This window comes from Telmatherina bonti (assembly GCF_933228915.1).
Source record: "Telmatherina bonti genome assembly, chromosome: 11".
NCBI classification, from domain to species: Eukaryota; Metazoa; Chordata; class Actinopteri; order Atheriniformes; family Telmatherinidae; genus Telmatherina; species Telmatherina bonti.
The window spans coordinates 17356915-17380049 of NC_136629.1; the positions used below are offsets into that span (position 1 = coordinate 17356915).

General features: G+C 38.8%; 1 protein-coding gene across 1 annotated transcript in view; it reads left to right on the top strand.

The window, feature by feature from the left end:
- adgra1b (adhesion G protein-coupled receptor A1b) overlaps window positions 1-23135 on the top strand; it is a gene marked incomplete at both ends in the record, with an annotated part of 190841 nt that overhangs the window by 156497 nt on the left and 11209 nt on the right. Inside the window, 2 exons of the mRNA XM_079248652.1 lie at window positions 4350-4473; window positions 16312-16457. Of these exons, the coding sequence (XP_079104778.1) occupies window positions 4350-4473; window positions 16312-16457 (270 nt within the window). The remainder of the gene's footprint in view (window positions 1-4349; window positions 4474-16311; window positions 16458-23135) is intronic.

The window sequence follows — 23135 nt, forward strand, 5'->3', positions numbered from 1 at the left end:
ATAAAAAACCTCAACATCGCACACATACGTCTGGAGTCCGGAACTGTCCATTACGTTTTGGTTTACATTCCACCTATCAGATTCACTGAGTATGAATGTCAATACTTTCTGTGGATGTTTGTTCATAATTGCAGCTGCTACAGTAATGCTTTTAGTTTTGCTATCTCATGATAATAGTAAGGGCATAGACCCCGATTCACTTAGCAAGGCAAATTGTGTGTTTGCAAATCATTGACTTTTGGCCACTTCTAGGGTCCCAAAATATATGCTGGTCTAAAATCAAAGGCCCAGCCTGTTACTTTTAAAGTAACAAAAGCGATGTAGCATGAGCAGGAGCGAGTTGCTTATGTACATTGCAAAATGTGCTTTATGAAGAACACAAATGAAGAGTATTTCTTGCTGCTTCAGTGAAAGATATATATCTATTGGCACAAATCCAACAACAGGTTTAGTTCAAATATTTACGATGTGCTCTCTGGCTCTGATTAAAATGAAGAGTTTGGAGTCTGAGGGAGCACTTTACACTGTTTGTGCTGCTCATCGAGCACTTCATTCGCTGCTTTTGCTGAGGAAGGCTGCTGTTTTAGTAGTGTGATCTTACCATTTCTAGTGAGTGAAATGGCTGCAACAACTTTTACTCCGGTGGCAAACGTCAGAGTGTGAATGCAGAGTTTCCATGTTGAACATTGCACTGAGACAAAGCTTTTCAGTCTGCTAAAGTAATCTCAAAGTGGGTCTAATCATGCATTCTTCAATCATTTTCAAATAGTTTACAGAAATTCATTCATTAGCCTAACCGTTTAGTCCCATTAAGGGTCGCAGGGAAGCCGGAGCCTATCCCAGCTGTCTTTGCAGGACACACCCTGGACAGCTCGCCAGTCCATCGCAGGGCCAGTTTACACAAATTGAGAATTTCTTTGTTTCCATTTCAGGCAATATTTAAAGACCTGCACGAAATTGCAAGTGTTGACTTGGTTTATCAAAGTTCCCTCCTCCCAAACATGTTTGTGCTTTCCAAAACAAATCATCATAAACACATATGCAACAGGGTCCATAGATCTCTACCTACATCCTTCAAAGAGCATCTTCATGTTTGCACCAGGTGCTCCTTAGCTAACAGACTACTGCAGTGGCACGTCCTAATTATCTCATATCTGCCGCTACCTGTGACGTGGATAACTGGACAAGTGATGTTTCACACTGGTCCACTGTTACCAATAACATTATCTTATCTGAAAATCTCAAGCATATTCTGTTTTTCTAATTAGGCATCAGTGCATTAAAATGAAAGCTATTCTGCATCTGACCCTGATTTTAACAACGGATAGGTCACACTGGAATATGAAAGACAAATCTTGTTATAAGTTATCAAAAGTTGAAAAGAAAAAAGTCTCAAGCTTTTACAAATGCCATTAAATGTACCATTTTTCAGAAATCTGACGTAGTTTTGTGATTTCTAGTCTAGTCTTTAGGCTGCAGAGCATCACAGTGTTGCCTCAATAGTAGAAAATGACAGAAGGGAACAGTTCTTGGCATTTACTTTTTCATATAATTTAGGTTTTCAACTATTGTTCAAAGACTCAAAAGCTGGGCAAGTTATTTCCAGTTTGTTAGACATTTTTTAAAAAAACAGTGTGACTGTCTTCTCTTCTGCTCTGACGTGTACAGAATAACCACAGCAATGGTTATTAACCACAGCAGGAAGCTGCCACTGTGCTGACACACACATTTATTAAGTTTTAGTTTAACTTCAGTTGCTAGTAACTGTAAAAATAGACAAATATGGAACAATTGATGAGAACATTGAGTATTTATGTTGTTTAAACCAACAAGCTCATTTTTTTTTCCCTGTGAAGTTTATATAACCAGGAAAAAGGCTTCTTTTTTTGTTATAAACATGATTTTGACTTAATTAGGCTGAAGATCAATTTAGATTTGATGTGATAAAAGTCATAGTTTACCTGCCTCACTGTGCTTGTTAGTTTTCATTATTTTATTTTAGAGATTTGTTCTGTTTGTAATGAAAAGGACACACAGAGAGGCAACTGTTGTTAGGATTTGTCATTTCTTAGCCATACAGCCTCTTACCCCCCTGTTCGCCATCATAATCGAGGCTTGCAATGTGCTGCACCCCCTCCTTTCTAGGACGTCAGCAGCAGGTTTGGCTTGGCTGAAAATGCTTATTGTGTAATGTGTTCTATTACACTGTCTATCACTTTATTGTCCTTTACATTTGTCTAAGCGAGTGTTGTGGGGTCAGAGAGTAGATGCCAAGTCAGGACGGTTTTATCCCCTTAACCCTCTGGGAGATGGAGATATGGAGGGGTGCCAGGTTAATGTACTTGACCCAGTGAAACCCTGCAGCCGAACCCATGAAAACCCTTTCCAGGCAGGCAAGAAGCCATCCTGATTTATAGCCTGCTTTGCTGGGTGGAGAACAGTACCTGGACCACAGCAGAGGCCTCAAAAACAGCAGCTTTAATTCTCCCTCCCTTTGCACAGAGCAGTGAAGCCTGGCCCTGGACACGCCTCGTGGCTCAGCGCTGAGCCGATGCTTCATCTACAGTTGGCTCACGTGCAGCCGGGGCTCTGCTCCTCCATTTTGGGGGAGCGAAGATTTCCAGCACAGGGTTATATAATTTCAAATGGGGACAGTGACTGAATGGACAAAAAAAGGAGGGAGCTGACACAGGAAAGTAATTAAAAGATTAGATGGTCTGGTAATTCATGCAGTCCAACAAATATGTTGATATTGTCTGACCTATTTAGCCTGTTTTCTAGCAACTGGATGGAAAGCAATAATGTGGGCTGAGTGCTTTGCTCAAGGCTGAATGGATTGTAGTTGATGACATGTTTCATGAAGTGGATATGAGTGCATAGATTTACATTGTGAAAACTTCAATTGGCTCAGCCAACTGGAAGCAATCACTTTTTATTTCATCATCAAACCACCACCATGATGTTATATGCACTGTAAGTGTGAGGGTGGGTGAAAAAGCTGTGTGGGAAGCTTGTACGCTCAATCATACATTGAATTTTGGAACACATGTCTACAAATAGTGGGGGTTTTTTTTGCCTGAAGTCATTTATGGTTTTTGGCAAGAAGTGAAATTAATTCTGTCTTTTTATGCTTCACTGCTGTGTTTGTGCAACATCTGACCTGCTGAAAAGCACATCTCTTAACACTGATGTTTGGGATTTTTATTTTATTCTCTCCTTGTTATTGTAACAAGATTTCAAAACAGCATTTTCGTTTGCATTTTGCTTCTGAAAGTTCAGTCACAGTGAACTTAAAAGGAGCCCATCTCTGTCACTGAATGGCCCAGATCTTAGACTATTTTGATTTTTAGCATTTTCAAAGGGAACCTGACAAAGCGTTGCTCCTCTGATCAGCCTATCCACATCCTAGCAATTTAAATAAGAAAAAACAGAGAAAAACAAACTTTTGACTGTGTCTTTGTTAGTTTTAATAACTAATGGAACATTATGGCATATTTGACCTTCAGGATTTATTCAGAATGCATCTTTGTAATTCATTCAATTAATATTTTCCAAATGCAAGTGCAAGAGTTCCTCTTATGTCAAGCAGCACGCTGCTTCCCTGCTCGCTGTGTGCCAACGTTTCCAAATTCTCACAACTGAAAGCTGATATTCTACCTTCAAGCTGCCAACTGCAAATTTTCAGGAACATTTGGATCGTGCGGAGGCCAGCTTGGGTCTTTGGCAGAATTCTCAAAGAAAATCTGCAAAGAATAAGTCTGTAACATTTGCAGGGATGTTTTTTGCATGTTTGTCCATCTGTTGCAATAAATCCCGCTGCCCCATCGACATCAGTTTACAAGGGCATCTCTGCATCCTGAGCTCAGTTACTCCTGTCTGGTTTTTTCCGCTCTCCCACATTGCACAGGAGCTGCAGACAAGCATTGTTCCACATATATCTTATTGTAATCCAGTCATTCATTAAAACTGGATGTTGGACTGCAACTGATCTCGAATGATGACGCTCTCTGATTTAAACTCTTTCACTCTCACTGTCATACACCTGAATAACAGCAGGTGAAGCTGTACATGATAACTTTACCTAAAGACAACTTTCATAAACAGTTTTGACTTTTAAGGAAAAGACTTTTAAAAACAGTTTTCTGTAATCCTTGACCATATGGAGTGGCAGTGGAGCCAATGATGGCTTACTTGTACTACTTATTCTCCTCTGAGCACTACCGCTGGACTCTTCTGTGCTTGTTAATCCATACTGCAGACCATAAACTCACCCTGTAACAGATTGTTAAAGCTGTAGATATTATCTGACTGTAAACTGACTTTTTTTTTTTTATTCCCTGTTTTTGTAGTGCGATCCGCATCAGTCGCAAAGGATGGCATATGCTTCTAAACTTCTGTTTCCACACGGCGCTGACCTTCGCCGTGTTTGCCGGTGGCATCAATCGAATCAAATACCCCATCATCTGTCAAGCAGTAAGTACATCCCTTTTCATTCATCCCTCTCTCAAAGTTATTCAAAGAATTGATTGTGAATGTCTGCTGGAGTGTCAGCGACTAAGCCGGCGAGTGCTGTGCGTGGATGCACAGTAACCTAGCTTTTCATGCTTTCATGCTTCAGCTGCACATGCGGTCCGGACACTTCTTTGGTGAAGTGGCGGCACAATAAGCCCTTATGATTCAGGCTTCTCCATCATAAATGCACTCTGTTCACATCACTGTGTCCTCTTTTGTTGCAAAGGGTTAATGGTGGCTGTTATGGCTTCATTTTCTTTGGTCATGTAGACAAATGGCAGCATAAAAAAGATATTCTGCTCATAAAGAAAACAACCAAAAAGCTGCAGCAATGGGAGGTTATGAAGCATTAAAGAAAAAAAAAGAAAAAAGATTTTGCTCTGAAAAACAACTCCTGGGGTAGTTCTGTTCACATTTATAGGAGCTGAAAAGCCTCTGTATGTTTTTTTCTTTTTTTGTCTGTCTGTTTTCTTAGCTATAGTTATAGCTATTAAATGCATGCCATTAAAAAGAAAGTGAGATACTTTCCTTTGTTATGTGGCAGAAAGAAGAAGCATTAAATAGTATGAAATGGAAATGCTCATGAAAAGTGCCTTTCTGATGTCCAACATGTTCAATAACTGTATATATGTATATAAATTAACTTTTGTAGGAGAATAGTTTTATTTTCACTGTCAGTGTGCATACATTAAGATATTTCCATACTGTAGCTTGTAAATCATCCCCATTTTGTTTAATTTATTTATTTGTTTATTTATTTATTTTTACTCTTTAAAGATAGGACTTTCTAAATCTTAAAACAATACATTCTGGTTCAGTTTAGTGCTACAGTGACATCGGTTATGTACTTTTCTGGAGCTGTTTCTTCCCAGCTGCTGAGACTGAAAAACTGCATTATGCAACATTTTCATCCAGGTGAGATTTTCTTTCGACACTGTGTCACATGCTAACAAATGGACATGAAAACACTGTTGCAGACTGACCAAATAAATTCAACAAGTTAACATTATCAAAGGAGGAGAGGACCACAAAGGGGAGAAAGTGACAGAGCAAGAGATAAGACAAAAGTCAAGATAAGACTGTTTTTTACTGGCTGGAGACAGCTCACACTACAGGTAGGATCCAAGATGGATGCTGAATTAGCCGTCAGGGTACATCACTGAAAAAAATAGTAAAAATTCTTTCGTGAATCCTCAGTTGTGTGAAATTATAGATATAACTCCAATTTGAAAAAGGTTGGGAAACAGAGAGTAATGATTTACACATCTTGTATACCCATATTTTCTTCACAGCAAAATGTTTTCCTTATTTTTGTTTTTTTCTTTTTATTAATTGCTATGTTATATCATTTTTCTTTTATTTAAATATTTATTTATTAATTGCTTTTACTCTATAAACATATTCATGTCACTTTTCGAATCCAAGTGAGTTTTTAAATAAAATTTTATTGGAATTTGAGTTAATAAACAATACATCAGATGTTGAAACTGAGACATTTGACCATTTCATGGAAAATATGAGCTCATTCTACACTTAACTGCTACAGATAACAATGACTGGGAATAAAGGAGCATTTCATCTTCATATCTGAGAACAGAGGTTTGCAAATATGTCAAAAAATGTGTCTAAAAATTCTGAATTTCAGAAAAAAAATGTTCAACAATGTAAAATTGTGTATACTTTGAAGCGCCCACTATTTACAGTTTATAAAATCATCACAAGATTTCCAGAACCAGGAGGAATCTCTCTGTGCATTGGGACAAGGCTGGATGTCTGTGATGTGTTTGCCCTCTGGCAGCCCTACATTAATAACAGGCATGATTCTCTACTGAAAATAACTGAAAATAAATCACTTTCTGGAAACACAGTTCACCCTGAAATCCACAAATGCAGGTTATCATGAAAAGACAAAGCCATTTATGAACATGATTCAGAAACACTGCTTTCTTCGGAGGACCAAAGATTGAAAATGATCTGAGGCAAAGTGGAAAATTGTTTCGTGGTCAAATGAATCAAAATTTCAAATTCTTTCAGGAAGCCATGGATGCAGTGTCCTGTGGACTAAAGAGGGACAATCCAGCTTGTCATCAGCAGAGTTAAAAAGCCAGCATCTGTGATAGACCCTCTCGTACAAGTAGCTTGCATACCTGTAAAAGCTCTTTCCATACTGAGAAGACATTGCAGATTTTAGCAAGACCAAACTAGACCACATACTGCATCCATCACAAAAGCTTAGCTTTGCATAATCTGGAAACCCAGATGTTCCCTGACATTTACACAGTTGCAAGAAGAGGGGATGCCACACACAGTGTTGTGTATGAACTCGTTCAATGAAAACATTCAATTTTTGCTGAAGTGAACGCAACACATTTGTAGGCTGAACTTGAACATAAACATGTTTGGATAACGTGAGGTTCTGCAACAGTCACTGCTTACATTTTCATCGTTTCTACACCAACATTATACTGAACTACCAACCATGCACTGTGTACTCCAGCAAAACAAACCTGCAACGCTCTTCAGTCCAGTTCTGAAATGTCAAGTGGAGGTGAAAGAGGAGCTATGGATGTAGCGTGCGCATCACATGCTTTGTGTGGTCTGGGAATTACTTCCAGAAATATTGTGTTCTGTCTGCAGAAGGTTCCAACAGTAAAAATCTAACATTTCTATGCAATTTATGTCTGCCTGCACTTAATAAGACAATTAGAGAATCAGACTTCTTATTTGAAGAGACATGATGTGTAGAAGCATCCGTCCAGTTTCAGGAGATATCTGCAGGCCTTGAATGAACAATAAAAAGCCATTTGGAAAGAACAAGACCCAATGCCAACAGCCCCCAATGAACCAGGTCACACTGCATGGAGCCTTCAGGAGTATAACTCACCAGCAGCAGGTTAGTTGATGAGTTACAGGTTTTTCAAGTTCATTCTTTCATTTTCAGGTTTAACTTAAATACAGCTGAAATGAACTGAACCTTAAAGAAGTTCATGAGAAGCATGAACTTATTTAACACCGGCTACAAAAACATCATCTGGTTCCTAATATTTTTCAATGTGTTTGCCATTAGGTTCACAATGACGTCATATTTTCCATGAAATAGTAAAATGTTTGAGTTTTAACATCTCATTTGTTCTTTACATTCTGTTGGGAATGAATGGGTTTAAGAAATTTGGAAATCATTGCTTTCTGTTTTGATTCACATTTTATCCAGTGTCCTAATTCTTTTTAGAACAAGGATGAAAAAAAGACACAGAAACATCTGGATCTCTCCCCTTTTTTTATTTGATCATATATCAATGTACGATGATTGATTTAAAGAATACCTCCGCATCGTGATGATTGATTTTTTTTCTTTCTTTTTGTGCTTCCACTCTGCTGGTCATGAACTTTGCTGTCAGTATGTGATCACATCCTCGGTGCTTGCGTCAGACTTGGATGAGTGAGTTAAATTCACGGAGCGACGCAGAGATCTGGGATGCCAGGATAGATTTGGAAACAGAAAAATGCATTTGTGCCTGGTAGCGCTTCACTATTTTTAGGTTTTTCTGACAGAAGAAATAGAGGGGGAACGAGAAGGAAGCCCATCAAGTGTATCACTATGTATATTTTATATATAGAATTCATGCAGCATTAAACTGGAGACACAAACACTTGTTTTGTTATGCGCTACCAGAAAAATCTAAACCTTTCAAGAGATAAAAAAGAGGCTGAATATGTTTAGAGTAGCAGAAATGTATGTTGAGAAAAGAGTAAATGGAAATAGTAGGACAAGGGGAACCTGAAAGCATTGTTTCTTATTCTTTTGATAAAAGAAAAAAATCTGTTTAGTAATAAGTCTTCTTGTTATGTGATTGACAGCTAGATCTGCTCAGGTTATGAGTATAAAGCATCTTCCATTGCCAAGTCACCTCAATTGGGGGTGGGGGCACAAAAAAATCGTGTTCACTCTTGTTTTACTTCTTAGTCACCATTTTTACTGCCTTTTTGTCACTCATTGTTTGAGTGGGGCTTGTTCTCTCTCAGTTTTGTGAGCTGCGGCACATTTGGGACTCAGCTGTCTCTTAGGCTGTCACAGGCACTTTAGGTGGCCTGTTATTCTACGGTGTAAAGCCTCCACCTCTACATGCTGCCATGCAGCCAGCTCCTCCTGGGCTGCTTTACTGTTGTCATGTCCTCCCCATGGCAGAAGCTGTCACTGGAGTTTTTCACTGAATATACCGTCCAACCACACCCATCTTCTCGGAAAATTAACACCACATTGATAACCTGACTAACTGATTTAACACCCCATCTAGGCTGAAAGAATGCATACATAAATGAATGCAATGTCAACTTCATGTTTGTGGAAGAATAAGCAAACTTTTGCTAACTTTCATCACACCTCTTGCTAATAATAATAACTAAAGAAAATGCTTTTTAGGACGATTGAAAAATCCCAAAATACAGTTGATTGGATTACTGCAATCATACAGTCCTACATCCGGTTTAGCTAAACTCTGTGTTTTATCAATAAGTAATAATCAAGCAGGGTAACACTGGAGTTAGCATTGATCCATCTCATAACACTACTTAAAGGTTCTTGTTTGATTTCCTCTTACCAGATCAACTGGTTTTAATTAATCCAATATAGTTAACTAAAGAGGGTTAAGCTGAAAGTCAAAGTTCTTGCTTTACAAATCAATGTCCCTCACCTGTGGTCACAGGCTGTGGGTAATGACTGAAGAACAATTGAAGGCAAACCTTAACCCTACACCTTATCAACATCAAGACAAATCATATGAGGTGGCTCGGGCCTTTGGTTAGGATCTCTCCTGGTTTCCCAGAGGTTTTTTGGGCACCAGAAGAAGGCCCGATAGAAGACCCAGAACTCACTGGAGGGACTATGTCTTTTGGCTGGTTTGGTTACGTCTCAGGATTCCTCTGGGGAAGCTTGGAGAAGTGGCTGGACAGAGGGAAGTCAGGGCCTCTTTGCTTAGGTTACTGTCCCCATTATCCAACCTCAGAAAATTGGTGAAAAACGGATGTATCTTGAGAAATCAGCTGTATTACAAGGAAGGTGAAGAGTAGAATTTATGCTCATTTGAAGATTCATATTTTTGTGTGGAGCAGCACAAACATGCTCAGCTGGACTGCTGGTAGGCGGCAGTAACAGTTCCATTGCCTGGTTTTGTTAGACACCTGGACGAGTATCACCATTGCAGTAAGCTTTTTTTCTACTTTATTGCACTCCACAAAGATTCCCAGGACGATGCCCCGGGAAAACATTTAAAACAGAGGCGTTCAGTACTGTATTTTAACAGTGTTTTAAGAAGTTTAGCTGTTAACTGCATGGGAAAGTTAAAGAAGAGAGAAGCGATTGATGCTGAAAATCACACTGACACCTGTTTTTTTTTTTTTTTAAACTGAGTTCGTACCTTGTTGTTACCAAAGAAAGATTTGCAGGTGAGGCGTGTTGCTCAGAGGCATTGGCCATTGAATTCCACTGTCTTTGCACCAATGGTTAATTTACCAGTCAACTGTTGCCATGAGTTGTGTCAGAAACAATGTTGTTCTGCATCTGATTTAAAATCAAGTTACTATCCAGGGTATATAAATATTAGTCCAGTATCACTAAATGTATATCAAACTGGAATCTCCAGCTCTTTAAATAATAATAATTAAACACATGCATATGTGGTTAGCAAGTAGCACAAGCCAGAGATTGTGTATAGAAGAGGGAGGAACACATAATAAACCTAATGCTTTGGCATTATGGAGCTGTAGCTAAGAAACAATCTAACATTCACGCTTTTCAAGAAGTATTGGAACATAGTTATTTGAGATACAGAATAAAACCAACAACTTTCAAGCTGCCGTCTTGCAAATAAATCCTTTGGCCAAATTGAGAAAATGAGAAAACAATTTTATTTCATTAAAAAGGGGGAAGTTGGATGTAATGAGAGATTGAATGAGTCATTAGTAACAGGTCATGAGCTTTTTTTTTTTGTATTGTAATAATCTATCAGATACCCTCAGTTATGAATGCTACAAAGCCATTTAGTAAATCATTCTTCCACTAAAATAATCCATCACTGGCAGCTTTAGTCAATGGCTTCTGGGTAGGAATTAGTCTTTTTCTATATGGTTGCATAGTTTGCTGAAGTTCTGATGAATTGAAGGTGAAGTTCTGTCTAAAGGGGCTTTTCACAGCATTGCTAAAGCATTAATAACGGATCTTTTTCTATTAACAATGAATTTACATATTGGTTATGAGGGTTAATTAAGTTAATCTTTTTTGTTGATAGGTATAAATCTGAAGCCTTTCTTAAAAAGGACCTTTTTTTTTGTCTGTTAGCGCTGTAGGTGTAGGGGCAGCTTGCCCTGTCGTTGCTCTTTTAAATAGTCTTGCATGCATTCATTTAAATCTGTCTTTGTCTCGGGGCCTTTGATTTTTTTTTTTTCCCTTTTTTTTATTTCTCCTCCTTTATCCAATCACTGCTGACGGAATAACTGTCAGCAGATTTGGGCCAGTGCCCAAATGTCTGCTGTGCCACTAAGATCGAGGCAGGCCCCACCAGACACAATTTGGGATAATTACCAAACTGCTTGAGGAGATGTGTGTTCACATGATACACACACGATGTCAAATGCACACATAGCCAGAAGCAGTGCCTGCTGGTTTCTGAACGCCCCCCTCCCACCCCACATCAGCGTCCCTCTATGCACACATATAGCTTTTTCTCCACTCCCAGAGGGGAAAATAAGTACTTGCTCTCCCTCCAACAGGGGAAACTTCAAGCAAACTTGCTTTGGCAGTCCTTGCTTAACGATAAACATCCACTCCCACCTTAACATCTCCATCTGCATCATATGCTCATGTTCCTGTTCTCTGTCTATATGCCACTCTTCTGTTCGGCACTGTCGTGATGCAGCAGCCGCTCCTTGTCTTTGCAGCCTCAAAGTCATGTCTAATCTCTTTTTCTGTCTTTTCTTCAAACAAGACGTACTTCATCTTTGACTTGAACAACACTCCAGCTGTCACACTGTACTATCTGTAAATGCCTGTATTAAGTAGCAGAGCAACATAAAGTGTGAATAGTCTCATATCCTATACCTAGTTATTCCTCAAACCATCAACCTTCGGATTGCACATCACAGGTGATTGCTCAGTGAGTTTGTCTGGTGTTTAATAACCTATTAATTAACCAAACAACACTAAGCTAAGGATGTGACCTAGATCTGAGGTTACATCCAGTTGCCAGCTTAAAGATGCTATTCTGAGGATATCCTCATTAGCGTGCCACTGTGAAATTAGTTGTGACGGCCGCCAATATTGGGAAAAAAAAAAATCCCTTGTGAATTCCTTTGTACTTCTATTGGGTCCAATTTTAGTGCTCCTGAGCTCATTTCTTCATAGAAAAGGGGTTCCACTGGACCAGTTACTTATGCATAAAAAATGCTGGAAGCTGGTGTAATGAATATGGTATGGAGGACATGGTAGAGGAACTTTGAAAGAAGCATTATTAGTTTATGCTAAAATTGTTCAACTGGTTCCTTTGACATTCTTATCTTTGCTGAAAACGCGACAACACTCTCGGATTGAAATGTGCGTCTCTGAATCAGCATGTAGGATAACCAAGAAGACATCAGAATAAACAAGAAATTAAAGGACTTCTTTTAAATAATGTCATGGTAAAGTTCTTCAATATTTGATGCATTTATGTCTGTAAAACTATTCCTGTCTAGTGTGAGATCATTGGCTTCATTGGTCCAAACCCAAAAGATTACAGTTTATCAAAGGAAATGAAAGGGGGAGAAAAAGAATCTTGGTTTGTTTTTCCCCAACAAAGAATCTGCTTAAGTAATATTTCATCAGCATGTTAATGATCTATGATTCAGGCTGCAAACATTGCCGCAGGAATGTCTGGATCTTGTCCTTGGGGTCACTGTCCTGCAGGTTTTAGATGTTTCCTTCTTCGAGGCCCATGACTCAGACTGATGGCTCATTAAATGCCTGGGTCAGGACAAGATGATAAGCTGTTGCGAAGGTTAATTAAATTTGAATCAGGTACGTTGGAGCATCTAAAATCTGCAGGACAGCTGCCCTAAAGCAGTGACTTTGGACGTCCCTAGGCCTGTAACTGTGCCACTAAAATAGACTTTTTTTATTCCGCAAGGTTGCACGAACAAAGCTCCATCAGACAGGTCTTGTCTTACCTGATGAACAAATTTGAGCGTGCCTTACATGATGTGTGTGTTTTATATATCATGATGCTTCCTCACCACATCGCCCACCTTTTCTTCAAAACTATCCTTTCAAACTTGTTGAACCTTTTAATGCAACAGAGAGGTGGAAAGGACAACTTTCTACTTTCTGATTGTTTGCATTAACCACACCCACTTCAATTTCCTGACCAATAACACAACAGTTGATGCCATGCAAGAACAACCAATGAAAACTCCCAAACTAGAGCTACAAGAAAAGAATGACATCAATTTTCTTATTGTGACCCTGGGATAGAAAATTAATTTCTCTGTTGCGGCACATACAGGCCTTGTAGAGTTTGGAGGGCATGGTGGGAGGCACTTATCACAGACCTTGTGGATTAGCATGGAAGAGATCTCTGATTTGAGACTTGTGCTGCACAATGCCTAAAGCACTTTATGTGTTTTTCACTTTCCTCCCACTCTTCAATCCTTGGCGCACTCTGATCTATGAATGCTTAATGTTAGGAGATGAAGGTACATGGGGATTACTTTATGTAATAAGGTCTTCATGTTAATTACTTTTGCTCTCACATCATTAGATTCATGCATCATAATTTCCATCATGTCGCATAAAAGCTGCCCTGCTGATATTAACCATGCATCCTGGCACTACTGTGTACTGGACAAGTGGACAAATGCACTTAGTAATTTTTTTTTGTTAAGATAATGCTGACATTTCTCCTTTGCTGCCTTTAGTTCCATATTGAATTGCCCTTTGAAAGGAAAGATTTTGCTGTTGTCATCAACCTCACCACCACATACCCCTGAATTTTACATCCTGCACCTTTAAAATAAGAGGTTGACTGATGCTGTCTTTGTACAACGTTACAATGTGAACTGATGTAGACTGTAACATTGTTGGAAAAGAAACAAAAAAACTACTCTTTTCATTACTTTAGTACCCCTGCTCTCAGACGGCTTATGACTCTAACAAAATGCATGAATATGGTAGGGTGCCCGGTACGTTGCCCTCAGGCAAAATCCAGGCCATAAAAATGTAATTGGAGGTGTCCAAATGAGAGTATTAGCATTTTTATTTACTCAGATCAGAGTTGGACAGTTAAAGGACACCTTTAAAGTAGGCAGGAGGAGGATTTTGTTAAAAAAAAGATAAAAAATGAAGTTAGAAATTAGAAGAACTGCACACAAATTATGTTTCTTTTTGGTCTTTTTTACTGATTTCTCATCAGACTTTACCTTCAGTTATACAATTCTGCCCCCTGTGCGCAGTTATCTGGCTTGTGTCAAATACGATCATCAGTGCAGCTCTCTTAGATGGATTCAATGTTAAACACTGAGCTCCGGTGATACAGAAAAACATTTATGCAACATCAAAAGTGTTACTGTTTGGTCTAATTTCATTTGTTTGTGACTTAGTGTCATCAGCAGAGGAGATTAAAAAGGACTTGTTATGAATGGTTTTAATCTTGGACACATTGATTAGACTTTCTGGGGCTGTTTCCAGCTCCTGTTTCACCATCATGATGATTATGCTGTTCATTGATTCTAATCAAATTCTGAAATATTGTATTTACTCAGAGAACACACACACACACACACACGAAGGCTATGAATGGTAAAATATCTGAATATGAAACTAGGACTTTTTTATTGAGGTATTTATTTGCATCAATGTCTAACCTCTGGGGTTTCCTAAATTATTTTGGTATTACGTTTTCTTTAATCATGAGTCGATTCAAAATGATGCCCTTACATGATGTAGTGATTAGTATGAGCTTGATTTCCTTTTCAAAGGTGTGAGTGCTTCCACTTTGGTTTCTGACACTGTAGTTTATACATGGCTGCAGTAGAAAAAGGCTTTTGTCAAGAAAAACTGAAATAAGGCTGTTTTCAGAACAAAAAAAAATAACCAGTGTTTTTTTTTTTTTTCTCAAAACATCGGTGTCCGACTTGCCTTGTGGGCTATTCATCTTATGTGATGTGGGGTTTTTTTGTTGTTTGTTTTTTGTTATTGTTGGTGATGGTGTGTTTTTTTCCCCTCGGATTTCCAATTTGTTGCTTAGCTGTTTGAGTTGAAAGGTTGTTTTCCACGCATTGGCGTTGCAATGGCAACCTGTCAGACTTTCAGATCCCTTTCTGCTCAGTGTCTGGATTTGATCAGCTGAAATGGAAATGTGTCGGCACGGGGGCTAATTTCCCGGTTACACACGGCCGTTGAGGGACTCAAACCTGACAATCACATCAATAGAAAAAAAATAAATTTAATAATAATAATAACACATTACCCATTTAATTTCATCTCATTTCATCTTTACTTAAACAAGGAATTTCATTGAAACACTCATTTTTAAGAAAAATCTTTTTTAATCAAGCTGCATTGATAACATGCATTTGAGAAATATGCATGTTACTGAGAACAAATGCCATCTAACTGGTTAATATTGAAGTAGCACGGTGATCTATATGACGGTCACTTAGCTAGCTGCAGCAGTGTAATCTGTCTTTCAGAAACCCAGCTGATGGACAGATATGTTGCTACCCGTCGGCTGGCTGAAGTAAATTGGTATTCTACTTTTGCAGATAGCTGTTTGTTTGATCAAGCAATTAAAAAGGTAAAACAATTTGTTCAGGACATGAATCAGCCTGTTAGTGTCAACTGATCATCTGAGATGCCCTCCTCCTCCCTTATAATCATATAAAAAAAGCACTTCCTTTTTCTCTGGTATTGCCACTAATGAAGCTCGGAAGTGTGCGGACTCCAAAGCGGTGATTGACTCGCCACCCGCTCTGCTTTCTATAAGCATCTCACGGACACTTCCAATTAGCATCCCGTCTGCAGTGCGCTAGCTTCTGTCCCGAGGCCGATCATGCTGGGAGGAAGCTATTTGATTGGATAGCTCAGGTTGCCATTTCATCATGAACAGGCTCATACTAACTGGCTGGAGAAAGGCTTAGTCCATCTAAAATCTTTTCTTTCTTTCTTTTTCTTTCCTTCTTTCCTTCCTTCCTTCAGTGAAATAAGATTTGTTCCACCACTCAAACATAATTCCCGAATGTTAAAGCAAGGAGGAATGCAGATACTGTATGTATGCCTTCTGTGCAGTTTGTGTGTGGGTGTGTGAGTGTAGTTTGGAAAAACAATCACTCAGTGACAGTTGTCAACGTGACCATAATTTATATTCAGATTTATTATTCACAGTGCACACCTCATGTCCTCTAACTGTGCTGATAAGGAGCTGCTCAGCATCCACCAGTATAGCCTCACTATAATGCTCTTATCCCAGACAACCTTGATAGATCAATGGCACTTTTTAACCTGTTTTTCCATTCGCACACTGTTGTGTTTTAGGAAAGGATAACACAAAGCAGTCAGGTCTTAAAGGAAAACGACTGAAGAGACACTCTTGGGGTGACATTGATTTTTTTTTCTACTTCACTGAGAAGCAGCTTATCTTGAACATTTTTTTTTTTTTTTTACTTGGAGGAATTCAGTCAAGTTTGACTTTTTCCCCCAGGGGCACACTGTACAATATCGTTTAAGTTTAGGAAAGTCAAAGGAGTAATTTGATACATTTGTGGCTCAATCTGCAGGTTGGGTTCGTGCTGCACTACTCGTCTTTGTCGACAATGCTGTGGCTCGGGGTGACGGCCAGGAACATTTATAAACAGGTGACCAAGAAGCCTCCACAGAGTCAGGACGGCGACCCGCCTCCACCTTCTAAGCAGACCCTGCTGAGGTGAGCAGAAATGTCCTTCTTAAAGCGGGATGCTTCATGATGTGAAATGTCTACACGCTATCTGTGTGTGTGGGTGTGTGTGTCTGTGACCATTTCTTTTGATCTTCCCTGCACAGGCATTACTGCTTCCTGCACGCATATGTGTGTGTATCTGCAGAGGCTAAAGACTGGTTCACTGCACAACCATTTGCTTTCTTATTTCAGTTTTGTCAGTGCTGAGGTGACTGTGAGGTGTGTGTGTCTGTGTGTGTGTGTGTGTGTGTGTGTGTGTGTGTGTGCATTCAGAGGCTATTTCTGTCTAGCTTTGTTTTTGTTTTTTTTGCTTTAAGCAGGAGTGAGCGAAACATTCAGATCACTTGAAGCAACAATGTACACAATAATGAAGCTTCTGCTTTCTAACTGCTGCAAGAAAACACTGCAGATATTGTGTCTCATCATCAGAAATTCATTTGAAAATGTTTACATTCAACTAACTGTTGGTTTTGATGCAACAAGGCTTAAACGAAGAAAAGGTTCTGACAAAGAAATATCTCTTTTCTTTCTTTGGACAGTCAGGGTCTATGCTTTTTGTATAGGAAAGAACCTGCCCCACCTTATCTGTATGAAACCATTTTAAAGAAGCAATACTGAAGTGTGGTAGATTTTCTCAGTGAGACAGCCCTTACCTTCTCTATTCCCCGCTCCATTTCTTTTCTTAATGTCCTCTTGCGTGTTTGATAATTCAGCCATGTTGTGCGTTCAGAACAGCCAGTGTGTTGTCACCATGTGACGTGGCTTGTAAAGCTAAACTCAGCTGTAAAATGTTGCGGTTTCCCACAGAAAAAAGTTGTGAAGTGCTATTTCTCAGCCTTGCAAATGCTGTTTGACTGCATCAGCTCCAGGAAAGTGGAAAATGTCAGTATTCCATCAAAACAAAACAGTTTTAAGTACCCAAAGTTGCACTGTGCTACTTTAAAAGTGCAGAAGGCAAAATATAGGCTTTTATCAGACTCTTGGTAAATAGAATCAGTGAAACGCTTGTAAACTAAGTAAGAGTGCGTTCACACCAGGATGGTCTGGGGGACTGGGTGTGATATTTGCTTTGGTGTGGAATTATGAGATTTGCTTTGGATTTACTATCACACTTTATGCTTAACTCACACATACTGAGCTTTTACAACATCACACAGTTCCAACAGCTGCTTATTTACAGCAGTATGGCCTGAAATGACCACTGATCAAAAAAGATGGCAGAACAAATCAAAACTTAGGCTGCACCTGAACAGCGCAACAAAATCATTGTGATTTTAACCATTTATTCTTACATTTTAATGTGAAACTCAAATGCTTTGCTTCATAGACCAGCTTAGTTGTTATTAGGTGTGTAAAACATAAGTTTGACCACATTACAATATTACACTCATCACGTTGACATTATCTGTCCTACGGTTGGGTTGTTGGGACAGTGTATAGACTACATTGTGTTTGTGTACCATCTGACCTCAAGTGGCCATGAGTAAAACTGGATGTGCGGTGTCAAAATAGCTTCAAGTATGCTAACAGTGGGATCATTTCTCCTTCTTTGACTGTATCTAACTGTAGTGTAGATTACTGTCAGAATGGATGGGGATGATAGTCTGGGTCCTGGCACTTTGGGCCATACTGGCCCAATGGCCCATATATGATCAAACACTCCACAAATCTTTGTGCTCAATAAATATGTTGATCAACTATCCAACTTCTTATTTTTTTAATTTCTATTTATTTCTTCTAGTTATAACATTGTGCTGCAGTCAGGTCCAGAATTATTCACTTCTCTGACAAAGACAAATATACAGTATAAAACAGGAACATCAAAGTATATAAATACTGTGTTTTATTTCTGTATATTGTCCATGAAAAACCTATACAGAACCACTTCTAACACATTTTGATCCAAAAGTATCTACCTGTTTACGGGTTGTTCTCCAGCTCGAAACACTGATGTCATCAACCAATTTCATGTATTAAATACATGAAAAGTAAGACAATGAACGTTGAAGCAATAGGAACAATAAAGCGCAGCAGGTATAAAAGAAATAAAACAAAATAAAAATAAATAAAGTTTTAAAACAATGTAATTGGGGGAAACAAAAAAGAAAATAAAGATAGTGAACTAAAAAAGTAAAATAGTATAGAGAAAGCTAAATAAAGTGGTTGTTTGAAACAAGTCATGAGAATATAATTAAAGTAAGTAATGGTTGTCATTAAATAAGAATAAATTAAAACATAAAGAGTGAATAATTTCCATTAAATAAATTTCATAAGATAAACATTAAGAGGCTGGTTTATTTCCACACTTTTTAAAAGAAATTCATCAAAGTCATTGGAAATGTACCACTGCCAAATGGTAGACTAGGACCCTGAAGGGTTAACGGGTCTCTTTACCTCGGGGATGTTACTTGACACAGCTTAAACTCTCATCATCATCGTCATCTCCAACAGCTGATGAAGGCAAACATGTCCTTTTTGTTTCTTATTTTTGCCTTGTAAAGGAAAGAACCAATGGGCAGCGGATGTTTCATGAGCAGGTGGTTAAAATAAAAAAGAAAAAAAAAGAAAAGTTCTGTGCTGACCATTTGGACCCATGAATTACTCAGCTACAGGGATCACAGAGAAAGGGGTGGTGTTTAAAGATTTGAGCTGCCTGGCCCAGCGTACTGGACCAGATCCATTGACCAGTCAGGCTGTGTTGGCCCAAAATACATGTTGACCCACTGGGCAAATGCCTTGGGTCCTGATGGTCAGTCTGTCTCTGACTCCTTTCATATTTGTTTTGGCAGCTTAGACTTGTTACTTGCACGCCTACCATGCAGGATGAACATTTAGTTTACTCTGAATGTGGCTGCATGCACTGTAACGCCACAAGCTACAAGGCTTTACTTGTGTGAATTTGAAGGTTCGTGCATAACTTTTTTTTTTTTCTTCTCTCTTCTTTTTTCATCAGTATGACAAATTGCAGCCATTTGAAACACCACTTGAAGATGATTTTCTTTACAGTGGAATGATTTATTAATTGAAGATATTTTCAAATCCTTTGCCAGGCGTGCAGGCGTCCACCTTTTATCTACTTTTATCCGAAGGCTTTCAAGGCTTTTTATCTGAAGGTCCTGGAGAGCTCTTTAGATCTTGGCATGATGACACCTTATACTTTAACAGAAGTTAAAAAAAAAAAAAGAACACCAGTCACAGGTTTAAAAAGAAAGCAGTCTCCACCAGCCAGTCCATGAAAAGGCTCTAATCACCTTTCTGGAAGCCCTGATTATAATTTGATGTATGCAAATCTACTTTATCAGTAAACACCAATTCAGAAACGATCAAAGGTCTACCTCACTTGCTTCTTCACACAACCATGCATGCAGATGTTTGTGTACTCAGTTTTGTGTTTGAACTCTGCATGCTTGTGCAGGATTCCTGTCTGTTTTATTGTTGTTGTTATGTTTTCTTTAGAGGGGAGCTATAGCTTTACACATATGAGTTATTGCACTGTTTATCTGAAGAGACATCCACAGCTAGCTGGCATTTTTTCAAGCCCCTGACTTGGTTCACTCTGTGATGACATGACTTTCCGTGCTCCTGTATGCACCGTGTAACTCTGCTTGCGCATTTCTGCCACTTGTGTTCATCGTCATGTCTCAGACTTCTAATCCTGGATATTTAAACAATGTGAAACTTCAGCCGACTCTCATCAGAGCTTAAAGGTGTTCCTGAATTGAAGCATGTTTACCTGGGTGACATTCAAGTTGCAAACTGCAGCTTATTTGAGGCTGACAAGCTGCAAGACCAAATTACATGTTGATCATCGGTATTGTTCCATAAAGCTTTGATTGTGCAAGCAGTTTTTCCATATGCTTTTCAACGTTTAACTTTCTCCTCTGGAGATGTCAGAGGACTGATGGTCAGTCAGTTTGCTGCCATTGCTGCGAGCATTGCCTTCACTATTTACTGTGCCTCTGGGAGCTTGGATCAGTAATACCCAGCTATATGCACTTGAAATTGTCTTAATTGAAGATAGATATTGTTATATGCTGGTAGAAATACACTTATAGTGTCGTGTTCAGAGTTCAGAGGAAACATCAGCAGTGTTACAAACTGCTGTGCTTCTGATCTGATTAGCACTGTTACACTGCATGAAAGCTATTTAGCAAGTGAGGAGAGAAGACACAGTAGTTAACTCAAAGTAACAGATGAGCACTTACGGTAATTAGCCGCATTCTTCATTTAAAAGAACTGTGTCTGAGTAATGAATGAGTTAAGTAGGTAAGATAAATATATTTTACTGCTAAACTAATTCAGCCATTTTTGTTGCGCAGTGACGGGAACGAGTTGCTTTATCACCACATTTGTGAACTGACAACCATCACTAACCTACTGTCACATGCAGCTCTTGAAGGGTAAACCCGGCCATATTTTCTGGCCATCTGAAGGATACATGTGCACTGAAATAATTTCAGGTGTGTCCTGGACTGCTTTGGACAAAAGTCGATTTTACCTTTTGAGATTTTAGTAACAACATCTTGTACATACCTCGTAGTATACTGCTAAAAAACTGCTAAACAGGTGAGGAGACATTTTTCTTCTTCGTGAAACTTTGGTTTCCTCAACAGAATACCATTAGAAGCAGTGCAGGTTTCTAAAAGTTAAACAAAAATAAAGCTAAACAAGTGAACATGAGCAGTTTTATAGGTATTTTAATAGTTGATACACAAGCAAATGTCTCAGGAAGCTATTGGTCAATGTTGATGATTTACACCTTTTTAACAAATAGTGAGAGTTAAGAGAATCAAATGGGCAGCCCCCAAATTCACCTATGGGTGCATTCACATCAGGGTAGTCCGCTAGACTCGGTCCGATAAGGGACCCAGCTCAGTTTTAAGGGGGTGTCCCCATACAGAACAAGATTGAATTCATGCTGTATTTTGGTCAACCAGTCCAAACCATTAGAAAAATATATCTCCATTCTCTGCAAAGGTGGCGCTGCAGTCATATTTAGCAAAAGAAAGAAGGTAAAGAAGAAAACTCTGCTTCCTCCACTTGCAAGCTAAACATGGAGCTGTTTGCTGTTTGGGTTTTTTTTATTTTATCTTGTGCAAGTATCCTGCAGAAATACGCTGCAATAATGGACGCCGTATGAACAACATATAAGACAGAGAACCATTAATGCAATCGCTACCCACAATGCAATGCTATGCCAAATCCAGGAAGTGATTTTTTTTTTTTTTTTTTATTATTTGTTGTTACTTTGTAGTCCGCTTCCTGTATTTGGTCCACTGTGAACAGACAGAGACCTGCGTTTTATCGATTCTGCATCTTTGATCCGAATCAGAACGTTTTGGGCGTATTCACATTTTCACAAACTAAGCAGACTTTCCGAGTAAATGCTCTAAGATTCAAATCAAAAAGGTTGATGTAAATGTGCTCTTAGAAACACCATGAAGATCCAGAAAGAAGTGAACCCTAAGAGAGTATATTATATATTTTTTTTAAAAAAAGGCAATACTTCACTGTGGAACCTTCTTCATCTTTATAAAACTACCAAATGTTCATGATTCATTAAAAAAAGAAAGACAGTCTTTGGAAAGGTTTTTTTTTTTTTTCTTGTTTTTTTCATCTTTTTTGTAGAATAGGTTTTGACTAGAAAACAGCAAAATGAAGGCATGGATTATGACTTAGTGATGTTTGCTTCTCGCTGGCTGCTTGCTTGCATTCTTTCTATTGAGCAGAGTCTCAGCTTTGATGTCACATTGTTGGTGTGGTTTGCTTGAAGTGGGAAAATGAAAGTGAACAGTGCTGTTCTCGGGGTTTACACCTTTCCCATATAATTGATCGGAATTTGAACTGTATTGTGTTTAGATGATTTCTGTTAGAATGGCCTTTTCCTTCCACCATTTTGCTATCCTCCATCTTTGGATCGGTGCCTTGTAGCATGTCCAAAGAGTTTACATACATCACATATTTCATGCTGACCCATCTGCAAGGTGTTCTCATCTACAACAGGTTAAAACGAGTGGCTGTCCACTTTTCACTATTAGCTCTTTTTTTTATCGGGAGACATCCTTGGGCCTGCTAACAAAATATGCTTGTTATTTGGGGTTTTAAAATACTGTTAGACCTCTTTTTTGCCTTTGCCATCCATATAGATACATATTTTTTGCCAGTGTTTATTACAGAAAAGCATCAGGATTAACTGAAGTACACATGCAGAAAATGCTTTGCTTCTTTCTTCCTGTTTTATGCTTCCTGCTACACTGCAAGGTTCAGTGTGCAGAAAAGAGGGCTGATGAAAGTCAAGAGGAAGAAGGATAAAGAGGCAAATGACTCTAACAACCTGCTACCACGGCATCCTCCCAGTGCTGTAACTAATTACTTCAGTCACCCAGGAGGCTGCTGAGCCACGAGCTTTATCACAAATCTAAATGTATTTAGTCTTTTAGAGGAACGCACATATACTAAATTAAATTTGAGCTTTTTTTGTCTTTTTTTTTTTTTCCTCCTCATTTTCCATTTCATTCATTTTCTGCTTACTCCCGACATTTGGCGTGTTTAAGAGGATCAGCTTGTGGACACATGCGGCGCTTTTCCTCTGCGGTGAGAAGGTTGCTGTGTGAGCTCTTCTGCACTTTGCAGCTGTGCTGCAGGGCTGCAGAAGCTTCGTTGAGA